Source organism: Giraffa tippelskirchi, chromosome 5 (assembly GCF_054371585.1).
Source record: "Giraffa tippelskirchi isolate mGirTip1 chromosome 5, T2T-mGirTip1v1.2.pri, whole genome shotgun sequence".
Lineage (NCBI taxonomy): Eukaryota > Metazoa > Chordata > Mammalia > Artiodactyla > Giraffidae > Giraffa > Giraffa tippelskirchi.
In genome coordinates, this window is record NC_137279.1 from 146,437,624 (window position 1) to 146,451,495 (window position 13,872).

At 38.9% G+C, this 13,872-nt stretch overlaps 1 protein-coding gene across 1 annotated transcript in view; it reads right to left on the bottom strand.

Moving 5' to 3' along the window:
* The window catches only part of TNNI3K (TNNI3 interacting kinase), a 340,280-nt gene that overhangs the window by 107,976 nt on the left and 218,432 nt on the right, over nucleotides 1–13,872 (bottom strand). Inside the window, exons 20-22 of the mRNA XM_081490211.1 lie at nucleotides 10,250–10,302; nucleotides 9,717–9,769; nucleotides 5,573–5,705 (exon numbers count right to left, since the gene is read on the bottom strand). Of these exons, the coding sequence (XP_081346337.1) occupies nucleotides 5,573–5,705; nucleotides 9,717–9,769; nucleotides 10,250–10,302 (239 nt within the window). The remainder of the gene's footprint in view (nucleotides 1–5,572; nucleotides 5,706–9,716; nucleotides 9,770–10,249; nucleotides 10,303–13,872) is intronic.

Here is a 13,872-nt window from a genome sequence, read left to right on the forward strand (position 1 = left end):
TGGAAAAAATCTTACTGTAATATCTGGTAATTATCATATATATTTGTCCAAGAGTAATTAAAACAAACACACAAAAACCTAAATGGTTTTGGCAATTGCATTCATAAGAGCACCAAACTGAGAATAACTCAGATGATCATCAACTTGTGAATGGATAAATAAAACCAAGGTACATCAACACACCTCTTCATAGATCACAGCCTTGTGGTGAAAGAGCTTCCATAACTCAATAAAGCTATGAGTCATGCCATGCAGGGCCACCTAAAATGGACGGGTCAGAGTGGAGAGTTCTGACAAAGCATGGTGCACTGGAAGAGGGAATGGCAAGCCACTCCAGTATTCTTGCTGCAAGAACCCCACGAACATGAACAGTATGAGAAGGCAAAAAACACGACACTGGAAGATGAATCTCCCAGGTTGGAAGGTATCCAATATGCTACTGGGGAAGAGTGAAGGGCAATTACTAATAGCTCCAGAAAGAATGAAGGGCTGCACCAAAGCAGAAAGAATGCTCAGTTGTGGATGTGTCTGGTGGTGAAAGTAAAGTCCGATACTGTAAAGAACAATATTACATAGGAACTTGGAATGTTAGGTCCATGAATCAAGGTAAATTCAAGGCGGTGAAGCAGGAGATGGCAAGCGTGAACATCGACATTGTAGGAATCAGTGAACTAAAATGGATGGGAATGGGTGAATTTAATTCAGATGACTATTAGATCTACTACTGTAGGCAAGAATCCCTGAGAAGAAATGAAGTAGCCCTCATAGTTAACAAGACATGCAGTACTTGGGTCCAATCTCAAAACAAACAGATTGATCTCAGTTCATTTCCAAGGAAAACCATTCAATATCACAGTAATCCAAGTCTGTGCCTCAATCACTGATGCCAAAGAAGCTGTAGTTGACCAGTCCTATGAAGACTGACAAGACGTTCTAGAACTAACACCAAAAAAAAGATGTCCTTTTCATCATAAGAGATTGGAATGAAAAAGTAGGAAGTCAAGAGATAACTGGAGTAACAGGCAAGTTTGGTCTTGGAGTACAAAATAAAGCAGGCCAAAGGCTAACAGAGTTTTATCAAGAGAACACACTGATCATAGCAAACACCTTTTTCAACAACGCAAGAGACGACTTTACACATTGTTGTTGTTGTTCAGTCACTCAGTTGTGTCTGACTGAGCGACCCCATGGACTACAGCACACCAGGCTTCCATATCCTTTACTATCTCCTGGAGTTTCTTCAAACTCATGTCCATTGAGTTGATGATGCCATCCAACCATCTCATCCTCTATACCCTCTTTCCCCCCTGCCCTCAATCTTTCCCAGCATCAGGGTTTTTTCCAATGCGTCACTCTTTGCATGAGGAGGCCAAAGTAGTGAAACTTCAGCTTCAGCATCAGTCCTTCCAAATAATATTCAGGGTTGATTTCCTTTAGGATTGACTGGTTTGATCTCCTTGCAGTCCAAGGGACTCTCAAGCGTCATCTCCAGCACCACAGTTCGAAAGCATCAATTCTTTAGTGCTCAGCTTTCTTTATGGTCCAACTCTCACATCTGTACATGACTACTGGAAAAACCATAGCTTTGACTATATGGACCTTTGTGGGCAAAGTGATATTTCTGCTTTTTAATAGGCTGTCTAGATTTGTTATAACTTTTCTTCTAAGGAGAAAGCGTCTTTTAATTTCATGTCTGCAGTCACTGTCTGCAGTGATTTTGCAGCCCAAGAAAACAAAGTCTGTCACTGTTTCCATTTTCTCCCCATCTATTTGTCATGAAGTGATGGGACCAGATGTCATGATCTTAGTTTTTTGAATGTTGAGATTTAAGCCAGCTTATTCATTGTCCTCTTTCACCTTCAGCAAGAGGCTTTTCAGTTCCTCTTCACTTTCTGCCATTAAGGTGGTATCATCTGTGTATCTGAAGTTATTGATATTTCTCCCAGAAATGTTGATTCCAGCTTGTTATTCATCCAGCTGGGCATTTCTCACCAAATGGTCAATACCGAAATCAGATTGATTATATTATTTGCAGCTGAAGATGAAGAAGCTCTATACAGTCAGCAAAAACAAGACCTGGAGCTGAAACTGTGGCTCAGATCTGAGCTCCTTATTGCAAATTTGAAGAAAGTAGGGAAACCACTATACCATTCAGGTATGACCTAAATCAAATCCCTTATGATTACACAGTGGAAGTGGTAAATACATTCAAGGGATTAGATCTGATAGACAGAGTGCCTGAACAACTATGGACAGAGGTTCATAACATTGTATAGGAGTCAGTGACCAAAATCATCCCAAAGAAAAATTCAAGAAGGCAAAGTGGTTGTCTGAGGAGGCTCTCAAATAGCTGAGGAAAGAAGAAAAGTGAAAAGCAAGGGAGAAAGGGAGAGATATACTCAATTGAATGCAGAGTTGTAGAGAATAGCAAGGAGAGATAAGAAGGCTTTTTTCAATGAAAAATGCAAAGTAGGGAAAAACAATAGAATGGGAAACACCAGAGATCTTGTCAAGAAAATTGGAGATATTAAGGGAAAACTACATGTGAGGATGGGCATGATAAAGGACAGAAACAGTAAGGACCTAACAGAGGTAGAAGACATTATGAAGAGGAGGCAAGAATACAGAGAAGAACTGTACAAAAAAGGGCTTAATGACCTAGATAACCACGATGGTGTGGTCACTCACCTAGAGCCAGACATCCTGGAGTGTGAAGTCAAGTGGGCCATAGGAAGCATTACTACAAACAAAGCTAGTAGAGGTGATGGAATTCCAGCCAAGTTATTTCAAATCCTAAAGGATGATGCTTTTAAAGTGCTGCACTCAATATGCCAGCAAATTTGGAAAACTCAGCAGTGGTCACAGGGTCATTCCAATACCAAAGAATGGCAATGCAAAGAATGTTCAAACTACTGGACAACTGCACTCATTTTGCATGCTAGTAAGGTAATGCTCAAAACCCTTCAAGCTAGGCTTCAATAGTACATATACCGAGAACTTTCAGATGTATAATCTGGGTTTAGAAAAGGCAGAGGAACCAGAGATCAAATTACCTACATTCGTTGCATCATAGAGAATGCAAGGAAATTCCAGAAAAAAATATCTACTTCTGTTTCATTGACTATGCTGAAGCCTGTGGCTCTCTGGATCACACACACACACACACACACTCATACACACACATCAACAAAATGGAATATTACACAGGAATGTGAAAGAATAAATAACTGATAAATGTACTAACATGACTCCATTTATTTGACATTCTGGAAAAGGCAAACTTACAGGGACATAATTCAGATCAGTGGTTGCTAGGGGCTGGAGGTATGAAAGGTGAATTGATTCCAAAGAGGCATGGAGGAACTTTTGAAGTATTAGAACTACTGTTTATCATGACTGTAGTTGTGATTATACAACTATATATAGTTGTTAAAACTCCTTGCACTATTAGCCTAAAATGGTAACTTTTACTGTTTAAGTTATATCTCAACTTATACTATATAAATTAAACATAATTTTTTAAAAATGACAACTGCAATAATTTAAATAACAAAAAATGGTGGCTTGAGTTAGGATGGTGGAGGATGACGATAAGTAGTGGATAAATCTAAGATGTTCTTAGTATGTAAAATCCACAGGAAGAGGTGAACTGATTGATACAGGAGATGAGAAGAAGGGAAACATGTGAAGTGAAAGTTGCTCAGTTATGTCAGTTTGCAACCCCATGAACTATACAGTCTATGGAATTCTCTAGGCCAGAATACTGGAGTAGGTAGCCTTTCCTTTCTCCAGGGGATCGTCCCAACCCCAGGATTGAACTCAGGTCTCCCACATTGCAGGCAGATACTTTACCAGCTGAGCCACAAGGGAAGCCCAAGAGAAGCACAAGGGAAGAACAAGGGAAGCTCTGATAAAAATACTACAATATATCTAGAATTACAGTGGGTTTTTTAATATACTCATAAATCTTAACAGAAATCATATTTTAAGAGGTAGAGAGAGATGATAACAGATGAGAACAAGAAATAAACAGCAATTCTTGTCCAGTTCAAAATAGAGTCCTCTTATCCACACTATAATAAGGGCCAGATCCCATCATTTAAAACTATGAAAGCATATAGAGAAAGGTTAGGACAATTATGTACAGAGCATATAATTTGTGAAAAGTTCTTGGTTAGACAGGATGCAGAGTGTAATTAAAGACCATATGGTTATTAGGAGGAAAATACCTTGAAAAGACAGTATGAGATATGGCTACTGCTCTGCACATGAGTACTAATATATATTGTGATCTTGGTTACGACTTTGAACTTGTGTGAATATCCACATTTGTAAGGTATGTCTTTCCCTAACATCCCTTTTGACTTGATCCTTCTGACATATTTGTGCTTCCCTGGTGGCTCAGACAGTAAAGAATCTGCCTGCAATGAGGGAGACCTGGGTTTGATCCCTGGGTTGGGAAGATCCTCTGGGGGAGGGCATGGCAACCTACTCCAGTATTCTTACCTGGAGAATCCCCATGGACAGAGCAGCCTGGCAGGCTGTAGTCCATGGGGTTTCAAAGAGTTTGGACACAACTGAGTAACTTTCACTTCACTTCTGATATATTCTGATAGGGTGACCACTTAAGGAGCTTACACTATAATTCATTTCAAAATTTCTTTATGATTTAATTTGAAAACTACTTTTGAATCATGGTAAGTTTTGGGGATGCAAAGTCAAGGGGTTTTTAGACTCATGGTGGATACAAGTAAGTAAACAGTGTGACCAGACAAAAAAATCAATGCAAATAAAATGGAGAGAAATGCAAATCAAATTTACTTCAAATATTTGTACATTTTTCCCTGTGATTAGATTCCCTACCTCCACAGAACTACTTCTGCAGTTACACAGAGTATAATGTATATTATCAAATTTAATCAACAACAAAATTATAGGCTCACTCCAAAGTCCCAGTTTTCAAATGCATCTATATATGTAATACAAAATTAGAAAAAGCCATTCTCCTTTGTATAATGTGAGACAAGCTGAAAGCAGACCTGATAGGTAATTTTTATGTGTTGCTACTTTCAGCTCACCCTTATATGCACACCAAAAAGGCACTTCTAAATCAAATCTCAAAAAGTAAACATGGCATTATTTACATTATTTGTACCCACATTACCCATGGCCATAGTCATCTGCTTGTTTTATTAACAACAGATAAATCAAAACCTTAAACTTTAATAATAAAATATACCTACCCTTCTGTGTGTCTATGTCCAAAATCATATAGTTATAGGCCATTAAGTCTTCTGGATTGGGCACATACCTTGAGACTGTTTCTTTACTTCTCACCTTGCCAATCCACCAAGAACTGTCATTTTAGGGGGACAATGTTTCTTGAATTTGTGAAAATGCAGAGAACTCTGGAAATTGGGGAAACCTTTTTTTTTTTTTTTTCTGGCTGCACTCTGCAGCTTGTGGGATGTTAATTCTCCAAGTAGGGCCCTTGGCAGTGAAAGCACAGAATCCTGACCACTGGACCACCAGGGAATTCCCTCAGAGAAACCTTAACTGCAGCTTGGCTTACCTGGCTTGAGATGAGCAAAGGGAATTTCTCCAGTGAGAAGTTCCCACAGACACAGAGCATAGCTGAAGACGTCGGCTTTGATCGTGTAGCGTGTACACTGTGTGAACACCTCAGGAGCCATCCAGCGGAGGTTCTGCGGGTCAAGAAACATCCACACGTCATTGACCAAGGGTTTAGTTTTTCTACTGTAGGACAGTGTTCTTCTCAGCGAGGATTTGTTAAGTATTCTATGTTCTCAAAAATATAAACATAAAATAACATCAATACTGCCCTCAATGTGTGCAATAATAAAGTGGCACGTTTACACAGAAATGGTGTTTACTTCTGCCTTTTAGTTTTTCAAAGGGTTTTTTTTTAATCATTGGAAGATCATGAAATCCATAGTTCTTCCAAATATACTGCAACAATATTAATTGCCGAGTAAAATGGTGAGCACAGCAGCGGCACTGTTTTGCTTATCTCTGAGATCTTTCCCCTGGAAGCCTTGCAAGCTTCTGAATAGCCATCCATGGATTCATCCAAGAACTCTATGCCTCCCTGGGTGTGAATCATGCACTCTGGGGAGAAGCATCTCTCCTCTAGAGCTTCAGATTGTAATTTAGGAAGTCACTAAATTAGACCAATAAATAGTGCCCTGATGACTGAGAAGAGAAAGGGTCTCAGGGGAGTGCCCAGAATATTCATGTGAAGGAGATTTCTCACTGGCAGGATCAGGTCAGTCATATCTCCTTTGTTTGCCCAGTGGTGTTATTTCTAAATGCTGTTTGTGCAATATTCCTGAAAGCAAGCCCATAAAACATGAGAAGTTTCTCTGTACAAAGTTCTACCCTCATGTTTTGATGGCATCATTAACATTCTTTTTATTTGCAATTGTATATTTTTTCATTTTTAAATATAAGTTTCCATTATGGGATGCAATTGCATAAATTTGGTTTATATGTGGTTTAGGAAAAAGAATACTAGAGTTAGGGAAAGAAAATTCTAGTTGTGGCCCTACTATCAACTATTTGGGTGGTTCTGAGAAAGTTTCCTATGTTTCTTGGACCTGAGATTCCTCAAGGGTAACACAGGAGGCAGGCCATTCTAGCTCTAAAATCTCGTGGCTTCATAATCATATCCATGAACTTTGCCAAATACCTTCTGTCTTTGTTTTTCCCCTGAAAGAAACTAGTATTCTCTTATTACTCTTAGTGATATTCTGTGTTGTGCTGCCTGCTGATAATTCTTTTGAAGTGTCTACATTATTTTGAAGTCATGCATAATTGCAGCTTTCCAAGAATGTCTTTAGTTTGATTATGGTGCTTATATGCAATCCTTCCACATGAGCTTTCACATTCCAAGTAGCCTCCAATTATGTAGCAGATTATGAGTTTTGTCACAACACTGCATCAGCAGGAGTAAGCATACAGTATGCCCATTTTTTTCAAAGGGGGTAATAGAGTAATTAGCAAACTTATATAAGGCCACATGACTAGTAAGAAATAAAATAGCCTTCAAAATAAATCTTGAGTAGGGCTATGCTTAAAGACTCCACTCCTAGGATAGAAGAATGTTACTTGCTTTGGTGAAATTCAATTCAATTTCATTCAACAAAAGGATATTTAACCAGAGTCTGTACTGGCTACATTTTAGAATCTCCTGGGGAAACTTTTAAAAGATACATATACTCAAGATGAACCCTAGGACAATGAGATCAGAATTTCTGTGGGCTGGATTCAGGTTGAATGCTTTTACAAAAGTTTCCAAAATGATTTCAATCTGCAGTCACGGTTGAGGTCCACTGAGTTAGCTATCTCTATGTCAAAGACGCCAGATAAGATCTGTATGTCCTCTCAAAAAAGGGACCCACTCTTCCCACCTTTCTCGTATCTTACCATACTCCTCCTTTCTTACTCCACTCCAGTCAATCTGGCCTTGAACACACAAAGGACTCTCCTGCTGCAGGGCCTTTGCACTTACTGTTCCCTCCTCTACACTGCTCTTCTCCTCTTATGGAGAACTCCCACATAGGTCTCTTATCAAATGCTGTCTTTCTATTTCACTCATCTAAATTATGCACCCATCACTTTCCATTCATCTGCTCTGCTTTGTTTTTTTCTTCATAACACTTATCACCACCTGATATATATTTTACTAATTTGTTCAATGTTTATCTTCTTCCATTAGAATATTAGCCCCATAAACACAAGAACTTTGCTTTGTTCATGGCAATATTCCCAGTTCCTTGAAAAATGCCTGACACTTAGTAGGTATTCCATAAATATCTGTTGAATGAATGAAATTTAACTGGGGAAACCAGCACGCTTAGCCCTTAATCCATGATGTGGTTCCTGCCTTCCTCTTTAACTTGTCTCTCACTTTGTCTTTCTCACACAGTGCACGCCAACAATGCCAAGCTATTTAAAGTCCCCAAGGAAAGCTGGCATTTCTCCCTCCCTTGTGCCTTTGCTCATGTGTTCATTCTGTTTGAATTGATTTATTCCTGTTCATTCTACCTGAGCTCCCATGAGGCTTTGCCACATCTCTATCATTGAATGTCCATACTGCTTTCACCCTTACTTGCGTATGGTTTTTCCCACTACAAAATGAGTTACTTGAGATCAAAGACAAGCTTTTATTCACATTTTGTATTCCTGGCCCTTTGTACAATGCCTGACACATTGTAGACCCTTCATAAATGTTTGTCTAATGAGAAAGTACTACCTAGCAGTGTGAAAAAAGTGCTACAAAAGCACAGACAGACAAGTGTGTGGGGAGGAGGTGGAAGGGGCAGTTTACAGGACGAAAGGTACTTAAAATGGATAAACTTTTCTTGGTCATGCAAGATAATTAGACTTTCTCAAGGTGGGATGCAATAAAAGGATTTTTTGGGCAGAGAATATAACCCTGGCATACTCATAAATCTGTGAAAGTGAATGAACTATTTGGGGAATAGCCAGATGGCTTGTATGTATGTTGCAGGGGGCATAGGGGACTTGAGAAAATGTTTAGTGGGAAATGACGTCACAGAAGAGTCTTGGGTTCAGACTGGGAGGAGAGTGTTATAACATTTTAATGCTTCCCAGGTGGTGCTAGCGGTAAAGAATCTGCCTGCCAATGCAGGAGATGCAAGAGAAGTGGGTTTAATCCCTGGATCAGGAAGATTCCTTGGAGGAGGAAATGGCAACCCACTTCAGTATTCTTGGCTGGAAAATTCCATGGACAGAAGAGCCTGTGGACTATAGTGGACTATAGTCCATGTGGTCGCAGAGTCGGACAGGACTGAATGTGCACACATACACACACACATAACATTTTAAGCATCACTGACGATTTACGGGAAGAAGTGAATTGTCAGAACACAGCACTGGCTGATGTTGCAAAGAATGAACTGGAAGAGAGGACTGGAATTAAAAGCCTAGAACAATGGTCCAGAAAAGAGATGGGGAAGACCTGAATTGAGGCAGTGGTAAATGAAAGTTTGGGATAAACTAAAAAAGAAAAGAAATAGAAACAAACAGAAAAAGTGATTGAGCAGTGTGTTAGCAGAAGCAGGAAAAGGAAGGAACAGAAAATTAGCCCAAGCTTGGGTAATTAAATAACACAGCTATGTCAGAAAGAGAAGTACACTCCTTTGTGGAGAGGGGAGAGGGAAAAGCAGGTAATGGATCTAAATGCAGACATTTCGAGTACAATTTATGTTTGCTTCAGATGTTATAATTTATATTTTTCTTAAACATTAATGCTTGACTATATCACCTATCGCCTTACAATGTTAAAATGGAAAACTATAAATTGTTAATAGATGCAGGTAAACTATGGATTTTATGGTTACCTATTAAATTTTAACTCTACCACTTAATAAGGAGATCTAAACATGAAAGTCAATTATCCATGACCGCCGTGTACTTTTCAATTAGATTTGAAACAAATTCTGTTACTTTTTCTGTAATATTTTTCAAATATATGTCTAATCTATTTCTCTAACAGAGCCTTGAAATAGTTCTTTTGGGGGCTTACTAAAAATAAAGACATAAAACATTATCCTGCCCCTGGGAGAATGACATTTCTTCCAGTTAAAGCTGCTTTCATCTCCTTTTCTCTCATGCTGAGTTTACACATTCTAATTGTTTCATAATTATAGGGAACATGAGCAGCAACAAACCCCAGGTTGTTTTGTCATGTTGTCTTCATCCAGAGACTGCAGAAATCTTGATTCTGGGGAAAAGAGAAAACAAATTCATGTCAAAGGAAATAGTTTAAAACCAGGGTCAGAGATTACAGCTCAAAGTTTGAAACCCCAAGGAAACCTCTGCCTTATTTAAATTTTTACTTCCATTTTTTTTAGCTGAGGCTATAAAAGAGGAAAAACTGAAAAGAAAAGACATACTTTTAAAATGCATTGAAAATTTTAAAAATTTATTTGCTTTGAATTGGAGGATAATTGCTTTACAATATTGTGTTGGTTTCTGCCAGACAACAACGTCAATCAGCCACAGGTACACACATGTCACTCCCCTCTTGCTAATTGAGAACTCTTCCCAGTACCCCTCCATGATAACTTGAAATGTGAATAATTTAGAGAAATATAGCTGTCAGGGTGATATCCATTTCCAGGTTCATCTTATAATATCTCCACCGATGAGGAAGGAAGAAAGAAACTGATGTCACTGGGGGCATTATTCATAGAAATCTCACCTCCGAAATCTGCCACCACAGCATGCCCATCCTCATAGAGAAGAATATTGTGACTGTAAAAAAATAAAAAGTAGATTTTGAGTAAAGTTTACTATTTTCAGTCTGAATGGTCTCTTCAAGGAAGAGGATGACAATCGTCATTTATTTACCCCCGAGGTTAAACAACTCCCCAAAAGTTAACAGACATCTCAGGTTAGTGACTCTGATTTTCTTAGTTTGCTAATCTGAAAGGAGTGTTTATATAATGTGATCATCCTATATCTGACTTTGAAAGTATTCAAAGTATTTTACTTTAGGTAAATCTTCTAAACTTGTCAAAGACCCATTACCTGAAGATTAGTTTTTCAGCTCTTTGAAGTTCAGTTGCTAACAAAATTTGGTTAAGGCAATAGTAAAAGGTATCTGTGAGCATATCAGAGTCAGAGCAAGGGAAAAGTTTGCTAGAACTCTAGGCACAAGGGCAGTTCAAGGCAGGACCTGACATGAATACAGGAAAAGGACTCTTTATGGAAAATGTCTTGGTCAATATGTTCTAGCTGGTATCCTAAGAAAAAGAAGTGTTTTTAAGGCCTGTGAAATGAGGCCAGCTAAAGTACCTTTTAAGCTCTTAGAGAGGAAAACATAGAAAGGTCTTCAAAGTCTCCTTTCCAAACTAGAATTCAAGCTAGAACAAGGCTGTCCTTTTCAAGAAGTAAACCAAGGTTGGGACAGTCTAACTGGAGGCCATTTCTCTCACATATTGGTGAATTGAGTTGTGAGATCTCTTATGGACAAATATATTGTGACCCAAGATGGTCTTTGAGTGTTTCTTATTGAATGCCTTTCTTTATGTTCATTTCACATTTAGCTTCTAAATGAGTCATTTCAGCATTAGGAGATAACCCACTGGATTTCTTTTAGTGCACAAAGGCCATACAATATTAATTCATCTGCTCTTTCTTTCATTGTTTTTCTTCGTGACCGAAAAAGGAAAATCTTTTAGTCTGAATAACTCCAGTATAATATTGAACCGTTTATATAGTGCTTTCAGGTACTGAGTTAAGCTTTATAAGAAAGTTAGCTTTGAACTTCTCTTGTATTATAAATGAATTTTACTTTTATGGTATACACTTAATTCTCTTTTAAACTAGCAAAAATCTAGAATGTGTTCAAGCTTTTTTTTTTTTTTTGGCCTGGAAGAGACCAGTGTAGAAGTAATGTTAATTAATTGCTAATTTGTAACACATAATGACTGAGTGCATGCTCAGTTGCTCATTCATGTCCAACTCTCTGTGACCGCTTGGACTGGACTGTAGCCCACCAGGGTCCTCTGTTCACGGGATTTTCCAGGCAAGAATATTGGAGTGGGTTGCCATCTCCTTCTCCAGGGGATCTTCTTCACCCAGGGATAGAACCCATGTCTCCTGTGTCTCTTGCATTGGCAGACAGATTTTTTATCACTGTGCCTCCTGGGAAGCCCAGAGAAGTAAGAGGATGTCAAAATGAAAAGCCCCCTGAGATGTTATCTTTAACTGTAAATTACCAATTAATACATTCTGTGAGAATGACACTGTCATGATAAAGAATTCTCCAGTATCAGGAGCTCTCTGGAAGTTCAAAGGCAACAAGAAGAATGCATTAAAATGCTGTACCACTAGATTATTTGAAGGATTTAGGTGAGTTATTATACCACAGTCCCTTAATCTATCAAAAGATAATGAGGGTCACAGTTCATAGATATCATTAAAACATGCTAAACATGAATTACTAATTGAATTCAATGATTACATTTATAGTATCCTATCCATTAATTTAATTTTAATTCAAATTAATAACGTAAAACAATGGTTATCAAAATAGTTAGCAGCATAGTCTCAATACGAAAAACAGATATCTAAATGAAGTTGCCCTAGTTGAACACCGGAAAAGGCTGACAGAAACCCTACTTAACCTTCACCTGTTCCAAAATCATGGTCCTTGAGGCAAGAGCTTAAAATTCTGGATGTTGTGTGTGCATGCCTGTTCAGTCACTTCAGCTGTGTCAGACTCTTTGCAATCCTATGGATGGTAATCCACCAAACTCCTCTGTCCATGAGAAGCCTTGGGCATATTTTGTTTATTCACTTGTGTGTTTAAATTTCTTCTAAATATTTTATGTTACTAAGAATAAGGATGATAATGCCAGGTAACTGGATAGTTTAGCGTAATTTTACTCTTCAATCAAAAGAAATGGCTTCCCTGGTGGCTCAGTAGTAAATAATCCATCTGCAATGCAGGAGACACAGGTTCAATCCCTGGGTTGGGAAGATCCCCTAGAGAAGGAAATGCCTACCCATTCCAGTATTCTTGCCTAGAAAATCCCATACACAGAGGAGCCTGGTGGGGTACAGTCTATGGGGTTGCAAAGAATCAGACACAGCTGAAGTGACTAAACAATAGCAAAAGAAACAAATGAATTTGATCACTGAGCTGCCCTGTTCCTCCTGGTATGAGAGGCAGGATGTCTCAGGATACAGAGATCATGCTCATAGTTATAACTACAGCATTTTTCAGTCAGTCAGTCAGTTCAGTCACTCAGTCATGTCCGGCTCTTTGCGACCCCATGAATTGCAGCACGGAGGCCTCCCTGTCCATCACCAACTCCTGGAGTTCACCCAAACCCATGTCCATCGAGTCGGTGATGCCATCCAACCATCCCATCCTCTGTCATCCCCTTCTCCTCCTGTCCCCAAGCCTTCCCAGTATTAGGGTCTTTTCCAATGAGTCAACTCTTTGCATGAGGTGGCCAAAGTATTGGAGTTTCAGCTTCAACATCAGTCCTTCCAATGAATACTCAGGGTTGATTTCCTTTAGGATGGACTGATTGGATCTCCTTGCAGTCCAAGGGACTCTCAAGAGTCTTCTCCAACACCACAGTTCAAAAGCAGCAATTCTTTGGTGCTCAGCCTTCTATATAGTTCAACTGTCACATGCATATATGATACTGGAAAAACCACAGCTTTGACCTTATGGACCTTTGTTGGTAAAGTAATGTCTCTGCTTTTTAATATGCTGTCTAGGTTGCTCATAACTTTTATTTCAAGGAGCAAGTGTCTTTTAATTTCATGGTTGCAGTCACCATCTGCAGTGATTGTGGAACCCAAGAAAATAAAGTCTGCCACTGTTTCCATTGTTTCCCCATCTATTTGCCATGAAGTGATGGGACCAGATGCCATGATCTTAGTTTTTTGAGTGTTGAGTTTTAAGCCAGCTTTTTCACTCTCTTCTTTCACCGTACAAAGGGCTCTTTAATTTCTCTTCACTTTCTGCCATAAGGATGGTGTCATCTGCATATCTGAGGTTATTGATATTTCTCCTGGCGATCTTGATTCCAGCTTGTGCTTCATTCAGCCCAGCATTTTGTATGATGTAGTCTGCATATAAGTTAAACAAGCCAGGTGACAATATACAGCTTTGACATACTTCTTTTCCAATTTCGACCGGTCCTTTGTTCCATGTGGAGCTCTAACTGCTGCTTCTTGACCTGCATATTTCTCAGGAGAGAGGTAAGATGGTCTGGTATTCCCATCTCTTTAAGAATTTTCCACAGTTTGTTGTGATCCACACAGTCAAAGGCTTTGGTGTAGTCAATAAAGCAGAAGTAG